The 27,181-nt window shown below is 41.2% G+C and overlaps 1 protein-coding gene across 2 annotated transcripts; it reads right to left on the bottom strand.

Moving 5' to 3' along the window:
* Window positions 1-456: 456 nt before the first annotated feature.
* Window positions 457-21,589, bottom strand: HCLS1 (hematopoietic cell-specific Lyn substrate 1). Of its 2 annotated transcripts, XM_063110557.1 has the most exons (13): window positions 21,506-21,589; window positions 20,884-20,957; window positions 12,320-12,449; window positions 10,605-10,715; window positions 8,775-8,829; window positions 4,739-4,849; window positions 4,139-4,194; window positions 3,445-3,514; window positions 2,628-2,839; window positions 2,111-2,215; window positions 1,374-1,593; window positions 1,155-1,226; window positions 457-974 (listed from the first exon to the last, which is right to left on the bottom strand). In XM_063110557.1, the coding sequence occupies exons 1-13, from the start codon at window positions 21,587-21,589 to the stop codon at window positions 838-840; spliced, it is 1,437 nt and encodes a 478-aa protein (XP_062966627.1). In that variant the 3' UTR covers window positions 457-837. The 2 variants fall into 2 exon arrangements, with proteins under 2 accessions (XP_062966627.1, XP_062966636.1); XM_063110566.1 differs by lacking the exon at window positions 4,739-4,849.
* Window positions 21,590-27,181: the final 5,592 nt, after the last annotated feature.

The raw sequence follows: 27,181 nt of genomic DNA, 5'->3' as shown, positions 1-27,181 counted from the left end.
ATCCCCTAATTTGCTCTTCCCCCTCAAGAATCACTGTATCCTGAAAAAGTGTGGTCATTACTCCCAGGAAGAAGGTGACTGGCCTCACACAACTGCTAAAGGGAGTAAGAGTTGAACTGACTTGATGTGGATACCACTTGGCCCCGTTACTCTACCTTACAGCCATTCCACAGGCTGATCTGTTTTGGACTGGGTTTAAAGTGTGGGCTAAGGAACAAGCCTAGCCCTTGACATCCAGGATGCAGGGGGATGGGTAGTGGTAAGAGGGAGTCATCTGGATATGCCTGGAAGAGGGAAGAAGAATTGGAACTATGAGAGTCAGGGCCATTGAGGGTTGCACAAAAAATACTATTTACCTCAACATAGCGGTTCATAAATGCTGAATCATAGTCCAACTTTATTTCCAATTTTAGGACTGAGCAGAGAGAAGGTTCAGAGATATCTCTGCAGGGGAGGAAGCTGGACAAATAGCACAACCAAGCAAACCAGGCAATCTAGACAAAACTTGCCAGGTAAGCAAACCTGGGAAGCCCAGAGCTCACAAGGAAGGACAGCAGAGCTTGGGGTGTGTGTTGCAAGGGCACTCATGCAGAAGGAGGCGGGACCACAAGATAATGTCCTTGAGTTCATCCAGGTTAGAGAGGACACTGAGAGGAAGAAGAGCCCCTTCCTCATGCTGACTGCCCCAAGCACTTAATGAAGTAGGAGAGGGAAGTCTGTCCAGAACCTGAGGCAACCTGAACATCCTGTTAGATGCTTGCAGCAGGAATTGGGAGGCGGTGGAGCAAAGCCACTTTGGACCTGGGAAGTCACAGCTGCAGTAGACGTGAGGACCAGTCACTGTACAAGCTTGACATAATTTGCTGGGAAGAGTCCAAAGTGGCCACGGCAACGTCCCCGCCACCAGCCCTCGTCCACCATCTCAATGTCAGTGATGATGTCCTCTGGATCAAAGGAAAGCTCATCACTTCCCTCTGGGGAGAAAGTTGAGGGGACATTAGAATGGTCACAGAGAAATCCCTCCATCCCCATGCCCACCCTAAACCTCAGGGAGGGAAACAGAAATGGCCTTCTTCTTGATGCCAAGACTGGGCCCTTCCCTGACACCCAGAATCCATCCCCCTCTCTTGCATCAGGGGCCTCCCCCAACCTACCTCCTTGGTAATCATACAGGGCTACAGCTGAGATTCCCATGGCCCCAGCCTCAACTGGGCAGCCTGATGATCCTGCATAATGAGAAATATCAACATGGTCTCACCAACGGGGAAAAGGCAAACAGAGACAGATCCTGCTGGACAATGGGAAAATTTCTTTCTGCTACCCTCCCCTAGACCTGACCAAATTCAGGGGCTGCTTCTCCCCCCACCACTTACTGGTCACAGCAGAGGGAAAGGAGGAATCCTCGGGCTCGAGCACATCCTCATAGTCCCCCTCTTGCTCATCATCCTGCTCATGCCTGTCCATCTCCCCAACATCCTCATAGTCATTCTCAGGCTCAGGCTCAGGCTCAGGCTCTGCTTCATACACTGGCTCCTCCTCCAGCTGGAGGCCTTCCAGAGTCCTAGGAGGCAGAGCTGGGGGCTCCTCATGATCCTGAGAAGAGACAGTGTGGAGCAGGGTGACTTCCACTCACGAGGAGGACTCAATGAGGACTGCTAAGACCCCCACCCTTCTCCACCCTACCTCTTCCACCCTCCAGCCGGCCTTCACCTGACAGCATCTCCTAGGGAACACAGCCTGTCACCCATCTCTATTCCTCAACCTCCCAAACCCACCCACTCAAAACACCTACCCAGAGATGGTGGGAGGAAGATGTAAAAGAAGTGAGGGGAGGGAAGTAGAAAGCAAATCAAATTCCTCAGAAAACGAGGAAAATATTGAAGCAAAAGCACATTGTTGTGATAACCATATTTTTGAGATACCACATTGTTGAGAGGACCAGCTGCTCTGGTTTGCCCAGGACTGGGGAGTTTCTGCGAATTCAGGACTTTCAGTGCTAAGACCACAATAGTCCCAGGCAAAGCAGAATGGTTGGTCACCTCGTACAGCCCACCATACTAAGAGATGAGGAAATGGGGTAGGGGCAGAGAATCTTTGGGGTTCTGCTTACCTCCTGGGGATTCTGCCTTGTGGGCAGGGAGGGCACTGGGTGTTCCCTGCAGGTTCTCACAGGCTCGGGCTCTGATGATGGATGACTCTCTGCTGGAGGCCAGGCCTGTGGACAATGGGGCCTCTCTCCAGTCAGCAAGCCTCCATCTTCACTCTTATACTTACCAGGAACACCCCCTCCTGCTCTCCGCCAACCCAGATGGAACCCGTCCCTCAAGATGAGCTCCCACCTGTAGTGACAGCTCCTTCTTCTTAGTTCCTGCAGCAATGATTGGCTGTGCTGGCTGGTGACCTGCCTTCTGTTGAACTATGTAAATCTTGTTTTTTTCCTAACTAATGTCTCCTGTATGAGGCCCAATTGCACAGTCAGACTGAAATCTTCCTAAAGACAGAAATAGCAGACCCTGCCTAAGACAGGAGAGGCCTTTGCCTTATTTTTCTGCCAATAACTTGTGCCCCTTAAGCTCCTGTCTGGGCAAGAGATCCTGGATGTGGATCCCAGAGGGCCAAGCGCTCACCTCTGAGGAGATTTTCTTGGGCAGTGGGGCAGGCACCACTGGCTCTTCCACAGTCACTGCCGGCTGCTGAGCCTTGTGGCTCATCTTTACCACTGCCTTTCGCTCCTGTTGCCGCCTGGCCATCTGCTGAGCCTTCTCCTCTTCCTCCTGCTTCCTCTTCTCCTCAGCCATGGACTCAAACTTTGCCTTCAGCCCACGGGCACCACTAGAAGCTGCAGACACAGGCAAGAAGAATTACAGTTGGATTGGGGTTGGGGGCACTTGAAGGAAGAAGAGGAATCAATTAAATATCCGGGAGATAAGGTGGAGAGGGGCTTATGGAGGAGAAGGTAAGGAGGTATGGACAGATGAACAATGGGATTAGAGGGGGATAGTGTTGCCCTGAAGCCTAGATTTCCACCTGGCCAGGCCGTGTGACCTCAGACTCTTGCCTTTTCTAAATTAGAAGGCTTTTCCCTGTAACCAGCATCCTTCCCTGTCCACATTCCTTAAATTCGTATGCCCTCCAGGCCCCCCCACTCCTCTAGTCCCCTCCCAAGTCCCTGTCCCTATCCATCCTTCCCAAGTGCTCCTCCTCCTCCTTCCCTCCCACCCTGTGTTCTCTGCCCCAGTTCTTTCCTTCCCCAATGCTACTCTATCTCTCTAATCACATGACCTGGTTTTTCTAGGAGGTGGAATCTGGGAATATGAGTGTAGGGATCAAGCCTACCTCAGCTAAGCTAGGTAGTTAAAGGCACGGAGCACATGGTCTGGGGAGGAGAAAAATAAGAAGGGAGGGGGCTGAGGAACACAGATAGAGGGAATCGCTAAGACTCACCAGCTTCTGTGGGCATCGTCTTCTTATAAGCTGAGGTTGGGGCCTCCATTTCATTGAAGCCTACAGCGCTCTGCAGGTAGGAGAACAGTATGTGTGGTGTGAGGAGTGGCAGCGTAGTAGTGTCCCAGGAGGCAGTACTGGGGGTTAGGGCCACTGTGGGAGGTATCCCCAACCATTTGATGTTCAATAGTTCGACAAGGTATTCCAATATTGTTTTGTGGCAGAGAGAGGGGTAAAGAAGTTCTAAATTGGCGGGCTCAACTCCCTTTTTGAAAGGTCATTGTACTTAGAATCTCATGCCTCCAAGCCCAGTCGCCTAGAATGTAGCAGGGCCCCGGCCAGTGCATGAGGAGGAACTAGTGCAGGGGAGGACAGTGACACGGAGTGGGAAGAGACTAAAGATTGAGTTGAGCAATGAAATTTCAAGTCTAACGTCACCTTTGCCTGTGGTTTATCTCTATCTCTCTCTGACTCCCTCCACTCTCTTCAGTCAAAGCTCAGGCTTTGGAAGTCATGCCCATTGGATGCCGAGGACAGTCAATGGGGAAGTACCCCGCAGGACAGTAGCAGGATAGGCTCAGGGCACCCAGTACCACTGTCCCATCCTTCTCCCAGCCTTGCCTCTCACTCTTCTCTGCACACTTCCCTAAACTTAGGGGACTCTTCTCAAGACATTGGTGTTCTGGTGGTTTACCTTATCCACTCGGTCCTTCTGGATTCCATACTGTCCACCAAAGCCCTTGGCATAATCTGCAGGACAGAAAGTTCTGAGAACCATGACAGGAGATAAGAATTCTGGGACTAGGTGGGGAGAGGGAGCAGTGGGAAGAAAGACCAGGGGACAAGAAGGCGGAAAACAGATGTAGAAGGGAAACATGAGAATCAGAGGATAGAGAGAGAGGCATGGATGGGAAGAAAAGAGGTCGGGAGAGAACGGAGAAAAGAGAGGAAAGGAGGGAAACACAAAAAGAGAGAAGTGACAGATAAGGAAATGTAAAGGAAGAAATAGGAAAAAATAGGGAGAGCCCTGCAGCCACCCCCTATGTGTCCCAGGGAAGAAGGAGACCTCTCTGAGCTGTGTGAGGCAGAGGGGCCTCTAAGACTCACAGCCAAACCCCTTCTGGCCATCACCTAACTTGTCAGTCCCCCCCCACCCCTGCCACATGCACTTACTCTCCACCCAGCCACCTCCCCTGCACATCTGTATTCTGGGGCCCTTGGGTCGGGTTCCAGAAAGGAAGGAAGGAGGGCCCTGTGCTACTCTGCAACCTCCCTCCTTTCAACTCCTACTCACCTCTCTGGGACTCGTGTTTCTCCGTCTCTCCCTTGTAGTCATATCCCAGTGCAGCCTTGTCCTGTTTATCCTTCTCCACCCCATAACGGCCACCAAAGCCACAAGAGTAATCTACGGTTGAAGCAGCAGTCATGAGAGCCCACCCTCAGCCTCCAGCCCACCAGAAAGTTCTGTAAAGGACAGAAATCAGGAGGAATGAGTGCATAGCGACAGGGGCCTGGGAAGAGAGCAGGGCTCAAATTCAGGTGAATTAAAGAGAAACGGTGTCCTAAGTCATCTTTCATAATCTTTAACTGAACACTGCTCACTCTTTTCTTCTTTTTCTCTCCTCCCTCACTTCCATCCCAAGATGAGATCATTTCAGTTTTCTCCTTTTTTCTTTAAGGAAGGGGCAAGTACACAGAATGAGGGGAGAAATATCCAGGGGAAAAAAAGGCAGATACATGTGAAATATATGCCTTTCCCCTACTCCCATATACACATAAAAATGTCAGGTAAAATATAGCAATTTTTCAAAATAGGGAAGCTCAAAGAAAAGAAGAAAAAAATCCTGGCTCCAAAAACAGAGATGAATCAAAGCTGTATGTCTGAGAGTAATTATGAGCTGACACCACAGAAAACTCAAGGATGTTTTAAGTTCCAAATTTTTTTTTTTTTTTTTTTTTTTTTTTTTTTTAAAAGATGACCGGTAAGGGGATCTTAACCCTTGACTTGGTGTTGTGAGCACCACGCTCAGCCAGTGAGCAAACCGGCCATCCGTATATGGGATCCGAACCCGGGGCCTTGGTGTTATCAGCACCGCACTCTCCCGAGTGAGCCACGGGCCGGCCCCTCCAAATTTAATAAATAGGGATTAGGGTCTAGGATCTGGGGTTCAAATTTCTGTACAAGAACCAGGGAGGAGAGGGGAAGGGAGCAGAAAAGGAGGCTCTGCCTATTCCTATAAAAGAGTTCCAGAAAAATTCTACTCACTTGTCCAGGGAAATGGTGAGGGACCTTGTAGTCTGTTCAGCATTTGATAGAGGGAAATTTTACCTATGAGACTTAGAAACTCCAGGCCTACACCTGATGTGGAATGCAAATATCCGACTTTTTACTGCTTACATGATGCAGGAATTCTAGGCTGAGAAATTAACTTAAATACTGATCCAAGAAAATATACACCATGGAAAGAGTAAGCATAGGAAAGATGGCATGAATATGAGAACAAAGCAGACCTCAAGACAAAATGCATTATTAGAGACAAGAGGGATGTAACACAATTATAAAAGAACAATTTATTATTCATCAGGAATATGTTCGCTGGCATAGACCTATTAACACAATCAGAATTTATGAAGCAAAAACTGACAGAAGTAGACAGAAAAATAGACAAATCCATGATCATTGTTGAAAAATTTAACATCCTTCTCTCATTAATTGATAGAAATTTTAGACTAAAAGGAATTGGGAAAACTATAGATGATCCAAACAACATTATCAATTAATAAGACTTAATTGACTATTACAGAACACTACACTCCAAAATTACAGAATATATATATATTTCATGCACATAGAACATTCACCAAAGTAGACCATGTGCTGGTCTATACAATAAGTCTCAATACATTTCAAAAGATTTAAATATTAGAGATCATATTCTGATCACAATAGAACTAAATTAGAAGTCAATACTAATAAAATTATCTAGAATATTTTCCTAATACTTAGAAAATAAATAAGATACTTTAATATAACCCATGTCAATGAAGAAATCACAAAAGAAATTAGAAAATTTTCTAAACCGAATTAAAATTCAAACGCACATAACATTTGTGGAATGCAGCAAAAGCAGGGTTTAGAGGGAAATGTGCAGTTTTAATTGCCCATATAGGAAAGTAAGGCTTAAAATCAGTTATCTAGTTTTCTGCCTTAAGAAGCGAGGAAAAGATCAAACTAAACCCACATTTAGTAGAAGGAAAAAAATTAAAAAGAGCAGAAATAACTAATTTTTTAAAACAGATAAGAGAGAAAATTAAGTGCTGGCCCATGGCTCACTTGGGAGAGTGTGGCACTGATAACACCAAGGCCACGGGTTCGGATCCCTATATAGGAATGGTTGGTTAGCTCACTTGGGAGAGCATGGTGCTGACAACACCAAGTCAAGGGTTAAGATCCCCTTACCGGTCATCTTTATAAAGAAAAAAAAAAATAGAGAAAATTAGCAAAGCTGAAAGTTAGTTCCTTGAAAAGAATAATAAAATTGATGAACCTCTAGCAAAAATAATCAATTAAAAAGAAAAAATCCCCACAAATTAACAGCATGAGAAATGAAAGTGGGCATATTATATTACTACATATCTTAAAGAGGTCAAAAAGAAAATATGGGAATACTAAAAATGAATTTATGGCAGTAAATTTGACAACATAGAAAAAATGGAAAAATTTCTTGAAAAGCATGACATACCATAACTGACTTAAGAAGATATATAAAGAATGAATAGAGCTATATCTATTTAAGACATTGAATTCAGTAGGGAGAAAATCATAAAGAAAAAAATGGTCCATTACTATTAAGACTCAGAACTCAGACAGACTCAGAACTCAGAAGTAGAGGCAAAATTTCTCTTTATGGGGCACTTATTCAACCAGGGACACAGAAAACTCCAAAAAATGAAATATCCCTCTCCCTCACTGAAATAAGTTCACAAACAAAAATTACAAACCTTCAAGAGAATAAATAACCATGAGGAAAAGCAGATTAATCAAACTGAAGAATTTGTATCTCCAAGAACTGCAAGTAATATAAAATATGAAAGAACTATACAATAAATATGTTTAAAATAATTAAAGAGCTTAAAGAAGGGGGGAGGGTACCATAATGAAAGCAATAAGACATTATGGAAAAAGAATCAGCAGATTTGCAATAGAATCAAAGAGAATTTCCAGAAATGAAAATATCTGAAAGAAAGTTAAAAACTTAATGGACACCTTAATCAATAATTAAATATATTAAAGAGAGAATAAGTGAACTAAACATAGATCCATGGTAACTACCCAGAATGCAGCAAGGGAGAAAAAGAGATGGAAACAGAGAAAATAAACTAAGAGACATCAAGAAGAGAATGAAAGGTCTACTATACATCTAATAGGAGTTCCAGAAGAAAGGACAAAAGTGAAGAGAGGGAAGGCACTATTCAAGGAGAAATGACTAAGAACTTTCCATAATGAAAGTCATATCTGAGGTTGAAGAGGAGTAATAAGTCTCATATAGGATAATAAAAATAGATTTAATACCTAGACACATCTTGATGATACCGCAGAATACCAAAGACCAAAAGAAAATTTTTAATAGTAAAAGAAAAAAAAAACACAGAGACAAGATCTACAAAGGAATAATAGACTAACACAAGAGACATGTCAGAGAAGTAATGAAGGGAAAATAATAATGAAGAATGGTGCAAAATGAAGACATTGTTCAAAGACTGGGAGTTCTTCCGTAGACTCTCACTGAAAGAGTTACCAAGGGACATATTTTAGCAAGAGGGAGAGAGGAGAAGCAACGAGAAACAATGAAACACAATAAACAAGGATTAGCTAGGAAATTGGTAAATATGGAGGTTAATTTAAATAAACATTAATTAAATAATAATAATGATTAATTTTTGTGAGGTTTCAAAACAAGATAGAACCAATATACTGAACAGCAATAACATAATATACTTGGTAGAAAGAATGTAGATAAAATATTCTATACTTCCTATATTCAGGAAGTGATAGTGATTAATTTTAAATTTAAGTCAAAGATGCATATTAAAACTTAGGGGCAACTTCCTAAACTAAAAGAGTACCTTATTTTCAGTGAAAACTTGATCAATCTCATAGAAAGCAATAAAGGAGAAAGAAAAAAATCAAGTACACACTTGCGTTAAAAAGTAAATAAAGCAGTAGGGAGCTAGGAGCTGAAGGAAGCTGATGACAGCTGTTGGAAGATGAACTCTTAGCAGAATAGCCAGCCAGTCAGGCTGCTGAGGCTGAAGTGCAGGGTCCTTGCCTTTCTGAGATGCATGTTTCTCCACTTCTCCTTTATAATCAAAGCCAACTGCTGACTACAGAGAAGAGGAGAGAATTGGTTAGAGTCGGAGCTGACGGTTTTCCTCTTCCCTGACTTACCCTTACTCCCAGCCCAACCCCAGAGGTAGTTACTAGGGCCTCAGGGCTGAGTATGGGGGTTTAATGTAGAAAAAGTTCCCTGACAGGCTAGTGTGGAGGCAGTGTGCTATAAGCAATGAACATGGGCTCAGCACACCAGGACACAGACAGTTCTGGGTTCAAACCAACCTCCCCTTTTTATAGTTGTTTAACTTCAGGTGTGTTCCTTGCTGTTACTGAGCCCCAGTCTGTTCAAATATAAAACGAAGAGAGGGATACCTGCCTTCCTACCTCAACTGTAAAATGAGAGATATGATCCTTCCTCATTTGGGATATTTTATGAGAACTAAATGGGACAAGGTAGATAAAGTGTCTGCATTGGGTCATTCACTCAATTGGTGTTTTTCTTCTGAACTAATTCTCACAAAACTAGAATGAGATAATGGCTAGAAAAGTGCCTTGTAAACTGTAAAGTACTCTGTGCATGTAAGAGATATTATCCTATTCCTAGCTGATTATATTGTGCCTCTTCTCTTTCATAACTCAGCAGTGGAAATATAAAGATGTGGATTTTGGTGGGGTGGGAGCAACCAGGAGAGTCTGGATCCTAGCTGGCTCCAGGACTGGATATGTTGGCTGACATGACACCTAATATCATTGTGGAGCATATCCATGTGGCTCAGTAACTGTGGGTCTTTAAGAAAGTCTAGGTTTTTCATCTTAAGAGCTAATTAGTATGCCTTGTTTCTTGATTTACATGACATGTTAATTGTTTAGGTGATTCTGTTTGTGACTTGTGAAGCAGAAGATAAAACAGTCACAGATTAGGCAAAGGCAGGCAGGAGGGGAGCCAAGATGAAACAGGAAATTCCATCCTGATTATAGAACATTACATGCTCCATATTCCATTATTGTCTTTAAAAATTACCTTCTGCATTTTCCCTTTCCTTTACAGTTTGTTTTGAACTTTCCTGGTTTGTTTTGTTTCCCCTACAATGCAATCAATTAACATTCTAGCACTTAGCTTTAAGGCTTCAGGCCCATCTGATTAACAACTGCTGGTTAAAAAAAAAAAAAAAAAATCTCAGCTAGCTATGATGGAAATGTCCTCTCCCCTCTGTGTGCAGCTGCAGGGGAAGAGACACCATTCTGCAACATAAAGAACGTGTTCAAAGAATCTGACCTAACAGGGTGTGGAAATGAGAACATCCATAAGTTATCAATTTACTCTCCTGTCCGCTATATCATCCTGTATTCGCACTTGTTAAAACTACTTTTTTGTACAAAGCCGTCTTTAAAAACACCTGGACTTCAGAGGTGGATGCTAAATCCTGTGAAAAGTAACCTTTACCTTCTAAAAACATTGTATCCTAATCAGTTATTTTACTTGATTATTTACTGCTGTGGTAATAATTTTAAACTGACACCTTTTTTCTTGAAAGGCATACATATTTATAAGATTTTGATATTAGGCCAAAAAAGGAGCTTCGGAAATTCTCCTTTCTCTCTTCATGCATAAAGGTATAATTAAAACCAATGGCTTGAGGAATTCTTTATTCAAACTGAGAGTTTGAGAGTTTTTGCTCACTTAAGTGAATGTCTTTCAGCTCAGCATGTTGCCTCCAAACATCCTGTCTCTCACCAAAGAAATATGGGCCTACATTCATGGCTGAGTGTTGGCAAGTTCTGTCTGATTTGAGATGGGTGGCATGGGGACAGAGTTGTCACTTACCTTGTCCGCCCTGTCCCTCTCAACTCCGTATTTGCCCCCAAAGCCTTTGGTAGCATCGGTCTGAGAAGAGTGTTTCTCTACCTCAGCAACATACTCATGGCCCACAGCACTCTGAGAAAAATCAAGGATGGAGTGAGTGAAAAGATAGAAATGACCTTGAAAAAATAGATACGGAGATGGAATGGGATGCAAGAATACAAGAAATTTCATTCTGGGTCAGACCCATACCTCTGACAGTGGTGCAAAGGAATATGTGATGGGAGAGCAAGGTTACTTTCTCTGAGACTTGCAAACCCTTGATTCTTCTTAATACCATTAGGAAGCTATCATCATTCAGAAAACTCTTATAGGATGGGCTGGGAGCCAGAGGACAGACACTGGGTAGACAGAGTAGTGTTTAAACCAGAAACAAAAAAGAGCTAAAACAAGGGCATTGTGCACAAAAACAGAAATGAAGGAAGGATGGGGAGAGACCAAAGGGGACTGACTGGATACCATAGCTGGGACTGAATGTTTCACTAAAACAGCCAGATGCCTTTGTTCTAGATCTTTGCTCCTGCATGGCCATCAAAGTTCAGAAGTGAATTCTAAACTTTTATGCAATATATAATGTATTTTATACATATATAAAATGTATATATTTTATATATGATGTGTGTGTGTGTGTGTGTGTGTATATATATATATATACACATCATCAAATACACAGTAAAGAAAATACTAAGAGAAGTTGCAACATAGACATGATACACAGACATTTAAAAGCAGTAAAGCCAGCGCCTTGGGTCCCTGCCCGTGGGCCCAGAGCATCGAACTGCGGACCGGAATCCCCCACAACTAGGCACACTGCCAGCACCAAGGAGCATGCCAAAAAGATCACCTCCATGTGGGTGGCCCACCACAGCCACCACAGTAACCACGGCTGCCGCGAAAGTGGCTAGACGTCACAACCATCACACTGATAGTTCACTAGCCACTGGAGTGCACTGACACAAGGAGAGTCACCAGCAGAGACCAAAGAAATGAAGAGGACGTCTCTCTGTACAAAGCCCATTCCAGAGTGACAGAAGAAGCATCTCCTCTATGATAATATTGGGGGACCTGAACACACCTCTCAGCATTGGACAGAGCATCTAGGCAACAAATCAACAGAGTAACCATTACTCTTTCAGAGGAAGAGAAGAAATCTAGGGTTATCAGTGGTGGGAGGAGGTGGGAGAGGGGATAGGAAGAGATAGGACAAGGGGCCTAAAGAGTAAGTACAGTTTGTAACATTATACATACCAGTAATACTGATTTGATCAACATATGTCAACATTGAATCCCCAAAACATGTATAATCAAATATGATTCAATAAAAATTAATTAATTAATTAATTAATTAATTAATTAAATTTTTTTTTAAAAGCAGTAAAGGATTTTAAAACATATTTTTACCTTCTCCATGTGTGCTACCTGTCCTTGGTCTAGGAGTTACAGTGAGATGGGGGCTACAGCCAGCCAGTTGTTCTAATATCCTGACTTCCGTTTTTTGCCATATGTATCTTATGTGTCAAGATCAGAAAAAATTTACACAAATAATATGCAGACATCCTATTTTAGAGTCCAAATGCATGCTGTACTTTTAAACAAGTTTTAAACCATAAAATCAATAATGTGGCAATCTATCTTTTGTTTTGTTTTGATTTTAAGCAAATCTCTCCCTTTCAACTCACCTTGTCCATTCGATCTCTTTCCACTCCAAACCGCCCTCCGTAGCCATGGGATGCTTTGGGCCCTGATTCCATCTCTTTCTTCTTGAGAACATTGTGCTCCTCTGACACTTTGTTCCTTAGCTGGTGGATGCTAGAAGTAACCACATGACCAAGACTCATCTAGCACAGGAAAGTCAACAAACCCATCTTCCCAGAAAAATGGAAATTTTGAGGTGTGTTCTATTTATTTTTAACAATAACTTGACCCCCCTAAATATACTAGTGATGAGTCTGGAAGTAAGAGATGAGTATGGCCTGCACACTACAGCCTGACTTAACTTTCCCATAAGCCAATAGTATTTCCTCTAGTCTGTTATTTTGATCACTAAAATAACCTTCTGATCTTTAGTCCCGTTTTTCATGTTCCTAAGTATTAGAGGATGATGATATCTGTATTCTAATAACTGGGTGGTTGTTTTCCTCTCAGAATGGATCTGCTTTCTGTCAATTAAATGATCTGTCTCAAGAAACATAAAAATACTCATGTACCCTTGGACCCACACATTCTAGTCCAAGGAATTACCCCATGGATATAATTTTAAATATAGCAAAGCTTAATGTCTAATGACATTCACTGAAACATTGTGTATAATAGCAGGACACAAGAAACAATTTATATGGCCAATAATTGGATAATGTAAGTAAATTGAAATATTACCTTTCAATAACACACTAGGAAGTCATTAAAAATGATGCTTACAAAAATACAGCACTGGAGAAATTTATTTATATATTAGTATTTTGTGTATTATTTTGTCAAGAATTAACATCCTCTGTGCCCCTCCCTCAGCCGGATAATTCCCGAAAGAACTGATGACTAATAAGAACTAATAAAATTCACTCATCAGTAATCGATGTAACATTTAAAGGCTCAAATTACCTTGATTTAGGACGCTTCTGTCACTAAGAGAAATTAATACGAAGAGGAGGCACTCACTTTCATCTTTACCATGAAGGTGACTGCAACACTTAAGAGGGTAGAGACCCACCTCTGCCAACCTGTTTGGCCTGAGGATATGAAGCAACAGTTCAGCATCAGTGTCAACAAGGGACAATCAAGTCTGATACTTGGACACATAGGACCCCTGGGGAGTCTTAGAAACATTTGAGCAACAAAACCATAAATAAAAAATTTGGCTTCCTGCAGCAAGCAATGAAGGTTTAGGGTACTGAGTTAGTGATGCTACTGGGACTTCATTAGCTCAGGCCAACCCAACACATTGGTTACAAGTAAAATGCCCATCTCACAGTGGACATTATCTTCTTTCATGGAAGTATAGATCCATCTGGTGGCCTTGTAGGATAATCTCACTAAAGTTCTTTTTAAAAGCCTTCTCAGGGGGCCGAGCCCGTGGTGCACTCGGGAGAGTGCAGCGCTTGGGAGCGGAGCAGCGCTCCCGCCACGGGTTCGGATCCTATATAGGAAGTGCCGGTGTACTCACTGGCTGAGTACCGAGTACCGGTCACGAAAAAGACAAAAAAAAAAAAAAAAAAAAAAAAAAAAAAAGCCTTCTCAGCTTTAGCCACAGTTAATTTTAGAAAGCTGGCTATGAACCAGATAAAATTAAGCTAAGTGCTGGAAGAACTCTCTGTTCGCATGCCTGCTCTAAACCCTCTGGCAACAATGAAAGCAAAGATCCTGTGTTGCTAGTTCAACAGCACCGACACCTTAAATGTGTGTCAAAAAAGGTACTAGTTCCAAGAGCTTGTAAATTACTGTCCAGTATTTCCCAACTGAAGTATTTAGATGAAAAATGAAGAAAATGGGACCAAACATTACTTTCAAACAGGAAAAATCTTCAGTTTTAATGAGTCCAGTGATTGTTAAATGGGTCATAACTATATTATAGTTGAAACAAGTTTCTAAAAGAGATTAGAGAATGATATTCAGGAATATCCACCTAGTGGATGACAGAAAGTTTAGTTGATATAATTTGAATGAAAATGTTGGGGCCAAAGAAAAGCAAATTCTTATTGACTTCTTTAGAATATAGCTGAAGCCATTCTAAATAATTCTTAATTATATTATTCCTTCATTTGAGAAATATTAATTAAATAGCTTTTCAGTATGAGATACTGTGAGGCTCTGAAGACACAAAGATGATTAATGGAGATAATGGTCAGGTGGAATATAGAAAGAATACAAAAAAATTGCAATTCAGTGTGCTATGTGTCATATCAAAGAGACATTTGACACAATGTGTCTGGTTTCCTGAGCTAGTGAATTCCAGAAACATCACTAACTCAGTACCCTCAACCTTCATTGCTTGCTGCAGGAAGTCAAATTTCTTATCTAGGGCTTTGTTGCCCAGATGTTTCTAAGACTCCCTAGGGATTCTTATAAGTGCCCACATCTAAGTCTTGCTTGTCCCTTTGCTGATACTGATGCTGAACTATTGCTTCATATCCTCAGGCCAAACAGGTTGGCAGAGGTGGCTCTCTACCCTCTTAACTGTTACAGTCACCTTCATGATAAAGATGAAAGTGAGTGTGAGGTAAGAAAGAAAATGCTCAGATGTCTGTTTCAAGTTTCAAAATACCTTGGAATTGATAAAGCAATGCAGTTTATGGGAGGAACTAAGCAGAATAAAGGCTCTCAAAGATGAGCTAAGAGAAAGGACTCATCTTTTGTTTTTTATTATAAAATTGAAAGCACGAAGGTGAGTGACTCAAACTATAAGGTCTTTATTCACAGATGACATGTTCATATATGTCGAAAATCCTAAAGAAACCACAAAAAAAGCTACTGGAACTATTGAGTGTATTTGGCAAGGTCACAGGATACAAGGTCACTATATCAAAATCAATTTTATTTCTACATATTAGCCATTGATATTTGGAAATGAAGGTTAAAAATAAATACAAGTTAAAGTCACATGAAGTAACATAAAATATTTTAGGACAAATTTAACAAAATATGTGCAAGACCAGAATATTGAAAACCATTTCTGAAAAAATTATCTTTTTTCTTTTTTCTTTTTTGGTGGCTGGCCCTTACACTGATGGAATCTTGGACCTGGCGTTATCAACACCACACTCTAACCAACTGAGCTTACTGGCCAGCCTTTTTTTCTGAAAAAATTAAAGAAGACAAAAATAAATGAAAAGATATTCCATGTTCATGGATTGGAAAACTAAGTATCATTAAGATGTCAATTCTCCCCTAAATTATCTATAGATTCAAGCAATCACAATCAAAATCCCAAGAGGCATTTTTGCAGAAATTGATTTTAAAATGTTTGTAAAAATGTAAAGTCCTGGAATAGGAAAAAGTTGTTTCTTTTTTTAAAAAAGGAGAACAAAGTTGGAGAACTACTTGATTTCGTTACATCATAAAACTACAATAATTGGTACAGTGTGGTATGCTCTCGGGGTAGACATAGAGATCAATGGAACAGAATAAAGTTCAGAAACAGATCCACATCTGGGTTGTCTGGCTAGCTTAGTTGGTTAGAGCGTAGTGTTATAACACCAAGGTCAAGGGTTCGGATCCTCCAAAAGTCTACCCACAAAGAAAAAACAGAAAAAAAGAAATAGACCCACATGTATATGATCAAAGATGCCAAGAAAATCAATGAGGAAAAAAATAGTCTTTTGGTGATGTTGGAAAACTAAATATCCATATGAAAAAATGAACCTGAATCTTGGTCTCACACTGTACATGAAAGTTAACTTGAAATGGATCATAGAATTAAATGTAAAAGCTAAAACTATAAATCCTTTAGAACAAAACATAGGAGAAAATCTTCACAATTTTGGAATAGGGAAAAATTTTTAGACACATATAGCAGTAACTATAAAAAAATTTGATGCATCAGACTTTATCAGAATTAAAATATTCTGCTCTTCAAAGATGCCATTAATACAATAAAAATTCAAATTAAACTTTGGGAGAAAATATTTGTAAAACATGTATCTCACAAAAGACTTGTATCTAGAATATATAAAGAACTCTTACAACTCAATAAGAAGCAAAACAACCTACTTTAAAAGTGATTAAAATTTTGAACACACACTTCAAAATGAAGATATACGAAGATACGTGAATGGCATTTGAAAAGATATTCAATAAAATTAGTCATCAGAGAAATACAAATTAAAATCACCACATACCCACAAAAGCAGTTAAAATTAAAAATACTAACAATACTTAGCATTGACAAAGATGTAAAGCAACCGATACCTATACTTTGCTGGTAGGAGTGAAAAATGGTAAATCCCCTCTGGAAAAGTTTGACAGTTTCTCAAAAAGTTTAACATATACTTACTATATGACTCTGCAATTCTACTCCTATCTATTTCCCAAGAGAAATAAAAATATATGTCAATAAAAGGGTTTGTACCCAAATATTCATAGCAGCTTTATTTGTAATAGACCCAAATTGTCAACAACCCAGATGTCCATCAATAGTGTAATGGATAAACCAAACTGTGGCATATACATACAAGGTAATACTACTTGACAATAAAAAGGAACAAAAGACTCATACACAACACCATGGATTGATCTCAAGAACATTATGCTGGGTGAAACAAGACAAACACAAAAGAGTACATTATATATTATTTATTTACATGAAATTTTTTTGGCAGTTGGCCGGTACAGGGGTCAAACCCTGTTTTGTTTTGTTTTTTCTTTTGGCAACCAACTTAGCTAACCAGCCAGCCAATTTTTTTTTTTTTTTTTTTTTTTTTACAGGAGATTCTAGGACAGGCAAAATTAATCTACAGTGACAAAAGGCAGATCAGTGTTTATATCTGGCCAGGGGTTGGAGATGGGGTGTATTGATTGCAAAGAGGCACAAGGGAAATTTTTGTGGTAATAAAAATATTCTACATCTTGATTATGTTAGTGATTACATACATACATAGTCAAAACTCATTGAACCATTTGCTGATAATGATTATACATCAATAAAGTTGATTTTTTTAAATAAGAAAGTAAAGGAAACATTAAATGAATGATAGAGTTTGAGCACTCCTAAAGAAGTTCATACTTAACGAATGTCTTTGTAGTACATTATTAAGGCCAATCTATACAGTACTTAGTTACTCTAAACAGAATATCTGCCTTATGGGAAAGTAATAGCTTAGCTCATGGGAATTTGCACTCCATTTCAACAAGAAAATTGTGGACATGACAATATTATGTTTATTAGAAATAATATGATATAGTGGTTAAGAATTCAGCCCATGGAATCAGATTGAGCTGAATTCAAATTACTATTTGAATATCCTTGGACAAATTGCTAAACATCAATACATCTGTTCACTTTTCTGTGGAATCAGGATGACAATATCATTTATAATATAGGGTTGTTTGGAAAAAGCACTTAGTATTTTGCATGACATGTAATAGCTCAATAAATGTTGGCCACTATTTTTATGTTATAGCCATAGCTCTCTACAGTACCCCTGTGAGGTAAACAGGGCTGGTATTATTATCTCTGGTCACCACTGGAAAATAAAGACAGAGTAGTAAAATAATTCTCTTCAGCACTCTGAGCTCCTTACAGCTGAGCTTGGGCCAGTCCCTAGATATCCAGAATTCTATTTCAATACTCTTGACACTACACCATTCTCCATTTCCACTTGTAAAAAATATCAGGCAGAAGAAAATGGACAGGGCCACTGAGGCAGGTATCCTACGGTAAGGACCTAACGTAAAGGCCAGGCAGGTTTCAGGAAGCACCAAAAGCCTATTCTAGAGCAGTGCTACTCAAAGTGCAGTCCACAAGCTGAACTGCGTCTGTTCCACAATGAAATAAGAATAAAATTTGAGGGTATATGTTTAGAAACTTTTATAGCAATTTGACATAATGATTTGATATCTGTTGAATCTAAAAATAAAAATTATGCTCATATTGTCTTTGTCATTTTTTCATTTAAATTTTCAGCAATTCAACTTTATTTTATAAATGTATCAGTCTGTGACAGATTTAAACTTAAATGAACGGACAAAAACCCTGGTCCTTTCCCATAGATAGTTTAGAAAACACTGTCATAGAGTAATAGGATTCTTAACTGGTCAAGGAAAAAGACACCAAAGAGAATGAATGGGCAAGAGTGCAGAGAAGATTAAGGGAAGGGCAATAGCCCTAAAACCAGGCAGTTTCTTTACACAATAATTGAGGGATGGATAGGATCATTTGAGCTATTCACTGAATTACTAAACCACTCCCCAAACTAAATTAAGACCGACCTACAAAGAGCATCAGTGTGTGAGGGATGGTAGTGAGGTTAGTGAGAACTGCAGTCACTTCCTTTTCCTGCTTTGAGTCATCTCAGCTCTGCAGTTACTGTTCTCCTCACCAACTTCCCCACCCTTTGCAAGGAACTTAGTGACCTACCTTCAAGATTGGCTTAGTCCACACTAGCAGAGAGAAACCCAGAGTATTAGAGACTTACTGCTGGAAAGTCATTTAGAGATCTTTTTTGATACAGATGTGAAAACTGAGAATCAGAGGGGAAAAGTGACTAGTCCAAGGTCACCAGGCCTGTTACCACAGAGACTAGATTTTTATACCTTGGTACCCCGGGTAAATGGGAGGCAGGTGAGCTTTTGTGTAAATATGTCAATCATTTATTCTATCAGATACAGATACCGTTCGATTAACTAGGAAATATGCAGGGTCAACACATTGTACAAATCCAGGGGATACAGTTAGAGTGATCCACATACTTGAGATGTACAACATAGCAGTTCAGGTAAACAACACTTACGAAGAAAAATGCTGTCATCTGTTTATATGTTTATGTTAGGTTTTAAGAAGGAAATCTGATTAAACTAATCTATATTAACAGGAAAGAGAAATCACACCATTGAGCTGCTAAGAAGTAATAAGCACTGCACTAGACATTGACATAAGCTATCCCACTGAATTCGAACCACAAATCTGCAAGGTAGCTATGATTTTGACTATTTGATAAATAAGCTGAGATTCAGAGAGGTTATACGTCTAAGTTCACATCGCTAGTAGTAGCAGAGCCGTGAACTGAATCTAAGTCTATCTAATATCCAAACTCAAGCTCTTTCCATAACATCATGGCAGGAATTTAGGAGACTTCCTTAGAATGTTCTATTCCTACCTATTATGCATGAGACTGGTAACGAAAGAGGAAAGTTACAAAGAGAGTGTATATCCTCATCTTAACAGTTCCCAGGACACTGAGGAGGATCCTGAAGGAGTGGCCTTCACTCAGAAAAGGAAAGGGGTATTGAAACTGTATTTTTTTTTTCTTTTTTTGATCTATGAGCCTACAGAGGAGCATCAAAGAAGCTTCCTGAACAATCCTGTACTATTTTTTTAGTCACTCCACCTGCTTCCAGAATTGCTTGGTTTGTTTAAGAATAATATTCATTATAGCTACTTAATTCAAACCATTTATGTCTGATTAAGCAACAATGCATAGTACTGAGTATTATCCAATTGCATAAGCATGTGCCTAGTTTTCATAGTGTGTTGATTGTGCAATGTGGTCATCAACTGACACTTTTTAATATTTAGGGGAAAATGAGGTAAAAACACTGCTATTAGAGTATGGGGAAAAAGTTAAAATGGAGCTTAAAACTGTATTGATTTTGCCATTTTGTTTGTAGTTGTTGATTTTTACTTTTTATTTTTGCTCTTATCATACCATCTATTGTGTCTACCTTGCTACTAATATTTGACATTCTGATGCTGTGCGAAGCAGGTAGTCCTGCTTAGATGATCCTTGGAAGAGAGGAGGGGATCTCTCAATTCAAACATACGATATATCTCACAGAAACCCTGGATATGTCTGTAAGTTCCTTCTCGCTTCTGGTATCAAAGTTTTGTTTGTTTGTTTCTGATAATATGAATATTGGGCTATAACCTTAAAAAACCCTAAACATAATTGCCAAAATAGTGTTAATCAACAGGTTTCCAAATGTCACGTTTCATTATATTGCCATTCATGGCTTCCAACTTCTGTAGAGTGGCCAAGTACAAATTTGTACTTTAAAAGTCATTTGGACCAGGTATGGGAGCTGATATTGTTTATTCTGAGTTCTTTACCTTGACACTTTACTGAATCTTTCTTAGTCCACCTGGAGTAATCCTGCATTCTAAACACACATTTATATTTATGTGAAGAGACAGATGATAGATAGATAGATGATCGATAGACAATAGGTAGGTAGACAGATGGATAGATAGAAACATACAATCTAGCATTTGAGCTACTTCCTCTCTGAATCCTTCATGCCTTACTGAAGGAAGGGGGCAGTTAATACAACAGACTCACTTGGGGAAATAGCAGAGTTTTTATATGTAAAAGACAGATGATAGGATTGGGAGGATAAGAGGAGAGACATGAAATGGAAATACACAGTGACACACATAGGGACACACAGGGACAGATTCTGACAAAAAACAAACACAAAGATACATAGACATGAATTACCCTCTCTCTATCCTTCCTCACCTTCCCCTGCCTCTCTGAGTTTTCTCTAGCCTCTTCACATAACCCCCTTCCCTTGCTCCAGTCCTTTAGGCACTTACTTGATATGTTCTGTGCGCCCAGAGCCCTCGATGGTCTTGGCTCCCCACCGTTGCTCCTTCTCAGAGATGTCATTCTGCAGAAGACAACACTCAGCAATAAGCGATGGCAAGAAATATGCTATGCTGAGAGAGGCCACACAACTGACACACATGCCCTCCATATCCCCTGCATCAGCTGCCTTCTTCAGCCAGAGTCTTTACTCTGACTCCTCTTTATGTTTACCCCACCTTGACCCCATGTAAAAATTAAACTGGTGAGCTCTGAAACTACCATTCTTCCTCTGCAGTCTTTACATTTCAGTTCTCTTACAATTTCTCAATCTTGTCACATTTTACATGTTTAGCCCAAATCCTGAATCACAGGCCAAAGAAAACCCACATCCACCTGCTCCTCACCTTCAGCATAGCTTGTCACAGCCTTTCAATCACACTGCCAAACTCACCTAAGCCTGTCTCCTTCCTCCTCAACACTAGCTGTCATGCATGTACACTCATGACAGACAAACATCCTACCAATCAGTCCCACCATGAGGGCTGTCTCAGGGATGTCCTTTTCCAAGCCTCCTCAAAGGTCCAGATACCCTCCCACTTCACCACCCAGCAAAGCTACTTCCGAACTCACCACAAAGTCAGGGTCTGTGTCCCAATCATCACTCTGGGTCTCCAAAGAAACAGATACATCATGTCCCACTACAGATTTCCACATCTGAGGGTAACAGAAGATGGGAATAATTAGGGACAAAAAAGAATCAAGAGGAGGGAAAACAGAATGCTGAAGTCAATGATATAGTAGCCCAATGTTTCCTGCCATTTTTTCTTAGGAGAAAATAGAAGTTGAGGCAAAGCAAATGGGAGTTCTAGGAAAGTACTTCTGCTCGGCTAAAGGAGGAGGGATGGGGGTTCATTCAAGACAAACTGATGTGGCCTGGGCCCCCCTGAGTTGAAGAGAAGTCATCCTGGATATAGGTAACTCTAAATAACCTGGGAGTCCAAACTGTTGGGATTGTTCGCTTGTGTCCAGAGGCTAACTAGGCAGTGGCTTGAAGTGGCAGTCAAGGAGAGGTGCTATAATATCCCTAGAATTATGGCATAATTTCACTCAGATTTCTACATATGACTCCCTTCGTAGCTGTTGGCATATAAATTGGTTCAGTTTCTGACAAAGTGAACATCTACACTCCCCTCTGCAACCCGCTTGACTATATTGACAATTTTTCCAACCTTCAGTGCCAGTGCTGTCCCACCTCCACTCTGAGAATGGTCACTGCACAGCTGCTGGAGGCCAGTAGGGACAGTCTGCTGAAATTCTGACACTGAACAATGCATGGGGAAGTATTATTTGTTGGGACTACGTCATTCATTACTTAATATGAAAAAAACAGTTCAACTATATTTCTAAAGAAAAGTGGTTCAAAAAAGTGGTTCCTGGATCTTGGTGTGAAGAGGTAACAAAGGAAGTTCTCATCTGTTCTGGTGGCCACTGGGACTTCTTGTCCCTGGCATCACTTGCCAGCTGGCAACTTCCCTGCCCATCCTCCCCTGCTCAGACACCTCATCCCACTGGAGATCTTCCCCACGCTCTCCATTATCTCCTAAAGGAATCCCTCTTACAAGCACTCTGAGAGCTCTTCGGTCTCTCCACCTAGGCCTCAGATTCTCCACTTTCCTATTTCCACTTGAAAACTCCATTTTTCTCCATACTTGGGTCTTTTGTTTTTTGGTTTTGGCAGCTGGCTGGTTTGGGGACCTGAACCCTTGACCTTGGTTTCTCCATGCTCTTTGAACTATTCCTTGAAAACCAGCCAGGGGAAATTTGAGGTAGATTAGTTGAAGAGTTGGTAAGGGGACGCTGGAGAAGGATTGACTGAGTCAGCCTAACCATGGATGAGTCACTGCCCAGAGCAGCTCTACCTTGACTGATGCGGGTGGGAGCTTGTGTACAAGACGTATAATCCTACATCCTTACAACCCCTCTGTTTCTCACACCCTGGCTCCTGCACCACTCTGCAACAAAACGACTTTACACAGAAATCTGGAGAGGAGAAGTTTCTGAAATATTCATGAGCAATAAGGAAGCAATGAGGACCGACCGTCCCATCCTCTTTCCTGCTGTTCCTCCGAGGCCTCAGCCTAACTCTCCCATAAACCTCCTACCTACACCCACTTTTGAAATAAAGAGTTTCTGACATGACGATTTAATATCCTTGACCTACTGCCCAGAAATCAGGAAGACAAGAGGTGCTATTTAGACGTGGAAGACCAGGGAGTTAATCTGGTGAGGCATGGTGCCCAAGATGACAGACATGCTGAAGGGCCTCATCATGATGCAGATTTATTGCATTAGTAAAGTAAATGGACCAGGACTCAGATGACCCTGTGATCACCCCGGCTCTGAGACTAAGCTTCTGTGGGACTGTGGTAAGGGGTTCAACATAGAGTATATACTCATTTGCCAGGTACCAGACTAGGCGTTTCACAAATACTAACTTAAATAATTTGGCAAATCACTGATTATCTCTGATTTCCCCTGTGGAAAATAAATGAAGGGATTAACATAACTAATCTATAAAGTCCCATCCATTTCTGGCATTCTGGGTTTCTGTGATCCTACAGTTACAGAAACCAGCCCAGGCCGAACAGTCATACCTTCACTTGGCCTCCATCAGCACTTGGCTCTCGGCACTAGTATTCATCAGCAACTACTTCCTGATCTGTTACAGGATTTCCTATGTGGGTTTTCTCTCCTTGCTAGACCATACACTCTTCAGGGCAGACTTTATCTTCATCTCCTGTGGTCCTCCTCCCACTCAGTGCCTAGGAGCACTAGGCCTTTTTGAGTGGGTTGTAGATTGTCAGCAGAAACCAGGCAACCCTAGGTCTGGGGGCCTAGATGGCTGCTAAATCCTGTTCCCTGGGGCTCCAGCCCCTCCCTTCTGTTTCCAACCCCAGATGCTCATTCTTCCCACCACCACAATCAGGCCTTCTGGCCATCAAAGGTAAGAAGACTACTAGCAGAGACCTTGTCTCTCACCAAAGACTAAGAGCCAGGTAGGTTCCTCTTCAACTCTTGCCCTGCAATCCCCATCTCCCACCGCTCAGAGTACCCACCTCCACTAATCCGAGTGTCTGCTCTAAGCTCCCAGCTCCTCACGTTCACACAGGCTCACTCTGGCTGCTACCACTTCAGAGCAAGAAACTCCGAGCTGCTGTTTTAGTTCCGTATTTAGGTTTTCTGTCATTTCCTGCCACCCTGTCCTCACAGCTACTTCCTGAAGTTTGAGTCAGTTCCTTCTGCTTTAGGCATTTAAATAAAAAAAGATTAAATGTTCCTGTGCCTGTGTCTAGCCTTTTGCAAGGTTTTGAGGGTCATGGGGCAGTCATAGAAAACACTGCTTTTGCTCTCAGAGGTTATAATCTAGTAAGAGAAACAAAGATTCAACCAAAAAACACAGTAGAGGATGATGTAGAACAGCATTTGTGTCCTAAATAGGTGGGTAGTTGCGTTTGTGATAGTAAAGGAATTCAGAGAATTTGCTATGGGCCATTGTAGTAATCAAAAAAGGCTTAATGGGAAAAGTGATTTATATCTGGATTTTGAAGGGTGAGATTTAAAAAGATACTTACTTCTACATTGTCCCACAGCCTTTAAAATTGGGGTTTGCATATAGTAGATGTTCATACACACATTGATCAATTGAGTGACAGAAGAGAATAATTCACAAGTGAAAAGGCAAGACACAGATGGAGAAATGTTCATAGCTTGTCTGGGGGCAGTATGGGGTCTGAGTTAACTGGTAGAAAGATTTGGCTCCAGATAGTAGCAAGAATTCTGAAAGAACCAGGTGGCACCAGCTGATGAAGTCTTTGTGGTATCCTGTATTACTGTTCATTGAGATTGCTGCCCCTGATTTTCCTCTTGAAGTCAGACTTGCTCAGGTGACTCTTTTTGGCCAGTGAAATGCATCACTTTCTGGTGGAGACTTTAAGACCACTGCAAGGTTTGCCATCAATTGTCACTCACTGCCCACCCAGGCAACCTGCAGTTCTCCACAGTGGCTCCTCTAACAGCCTGGGTCTCTGAGTCAGAATGATGACACAAGTAGAGAGCTCTATCCATCATGTGAGGGATTCGGAGTCTTTGACTAAAAAATAATCCTTTGTTGTTCTAGCTATTGAGAATTTGGGGGTGCTTGTTATTGTATCTGACCTAGCCTCATAAGCTTGTCTGTGGAATTCTGACCTGATTTGCTCACAGCCACGAGCTCTCCAAGGGGTTCAAGCAGGGCTGGATGAAATTGGTCCACAATATAAAGGAGAGCATTTCTGCATTAGGAATAGTAAGTCTCTAAGGTCACTTCCAAATCTAAGGATTCTATGCCTGGGGGTACTTTTATTTCTCTCTGCTACTTCATTACCTATTAATCAGGGTGACACCAAAGTCATTTAAAGGAAGAATAAAGTTGTAGAAGGGACAAAAATCCTTTAGATCATTTGGAATCCTAAGGCAGTGTTAAAATAGGAGTCATCAGACTGGATATTGTGACACACCACCCAGGTACAGTTCTGTAGAGAAACCATAGAATATAAACAGAGATGACACCAAGAAAACCCATGTCTCCTTAGCAAATGTCCTAAGTTCATTTCTGATGAGATAGTGAGGTGTAACACACAGAAATAGCATGGGCCAGATAGACTTGGTTGAATTAAGCCTCTTATTGTTCCTTGAGAAAGTAAGCTAGCTGTTCTCATGCAGCAACTTAATATGAATACATAATGTCTATTTAATCTGCTACACACTATTAAACTTTCCTCCCCCCATTTCCATCCAGAGGGATCCCTAGGGCCTAATGTTTTCAATATGTACCAGATACGAGTTCTCTCATGACCATGCATGAACCTGTATGAATTTTTTTTTTTTTTAAAGATGACCCGTAAGGGGATCTTAACCCTTGACTTGGTGTTGTCAGAACCATGCTCACCCAGTGAGCGAACCGGCCATCCCTACATGGGAACCGAACCTGTGGCCTCGGTGTTATCAGCACCGCATTCTCCCAAGTGAGCCACGAGCTGGCCCCAACCTGCATTGAATTTCATGCCCTAAGGCCCAGCTTGTTTGGTTCAGTATTAGGATAAAATTTCCTCCCTACATATCATCACCCTGGGGTCTATTGGCTAAGGCTAGTATGCATGCAGCCAGTACTGATGTTGGTCAGTGAGAAGGAAGCCTGAATACATACAGCTTTTTACCCTGTAAGCCCCATCTCCCCATCAACATTCTTCCCCCAAGAATGCGAACACAGGTATGCAAGCACCTGTGCACTCACACATTCACACACACACACACACCCCTGCACACACACCCCTCACAACTCTTCATTCTGAAAATAATTTTATTATTTTACAGTTGTTCAGGAGAGTTCCTGGGATGCTGTGACCAAGATTTAATCCCCAAAGAAAAAAGATTTAGAGCAGATCAGTCAGCAAACCAGCCTTCTCTCTTCTTTGGGTGGTGAGAACAGGCAAGGAACCGTGTACATAATGAGTAAATAACCAACTGGTAAAGGTGGTAAGCGGGGGAGGAGGTAGAGAATAGGCACAAATGGAATTCAATCCTGGATGTCATTCTCAAGTCTAGATTTAAATAGTTTGTTTTCTTTTATTCTCCTTCCATTTGCCTCAGCCCTCTGTTACCACAGAGGGCAGATGACTATGGGGCTGAGAAACTGGAATAACTGTCACCAACAGCAAAGTAGCTTAGCAATTCAAGAGGCTAGGAGCTGCAGCATGGTTGTAAGTGTAAGACCAGTGAGACCCTGGCTGGGAGTGAATGACTCACCTAGGACTGGCTCCTGCTGGCCACTGGGCACTGTCTCAGGGTCTACATTTAAGGCATATCCAGATAACACAGGAATGACAAGAATCTGAACCTTGCTGTTCATAGCCAGTTCTTTCTGCCTTCCAGTGAAAGGCATGGACCACTTAATACCTGCATACACATGTGATCAAGGGCATAGGCAACAAGATCCTATCCTTACAGTCCAGGACCACAAATTCTCACTCCAATTGCGCTTGAACAGCCAGGGAAGAAGATGCTGTTCTCCCCCTTATGATCCAATAGCTAAAACCCCTGAGGAGCTCTTCAGCTCCCACCCTGTTCTGCAAGAGACTTAATCAGATGTCCTATGAGGCCATATGTTCATTCCCCAGAACTTTGTTTATGGCAGGGCCACCTTCCCTCTGAAGCAGGAGAAAATACAGGCAAATGAGGCAAAGAAAGTTATCAATCGAAATGATAATG

The sequence above is a fragment of the Cynocephalus volans genome, chromosome 1, assembly GCF_027409185.1.
Source record: "Cynocephalus volans isolate mCynVol1 chromosome 1, mCynVol1.pri, whole genome shotgun sequence".
Classification (NCBI taxonomy): Eukaryota; Metazoa; Chordata; class Mammalia; order Dermoptera; family Cynocephalidae; genus Cynocephalus; species Cynocephalus volans.
Note: the sequence above shows the minus strand (reverse complement) of the source record. Positions and strands in the feature narration are given on the sequence as shown.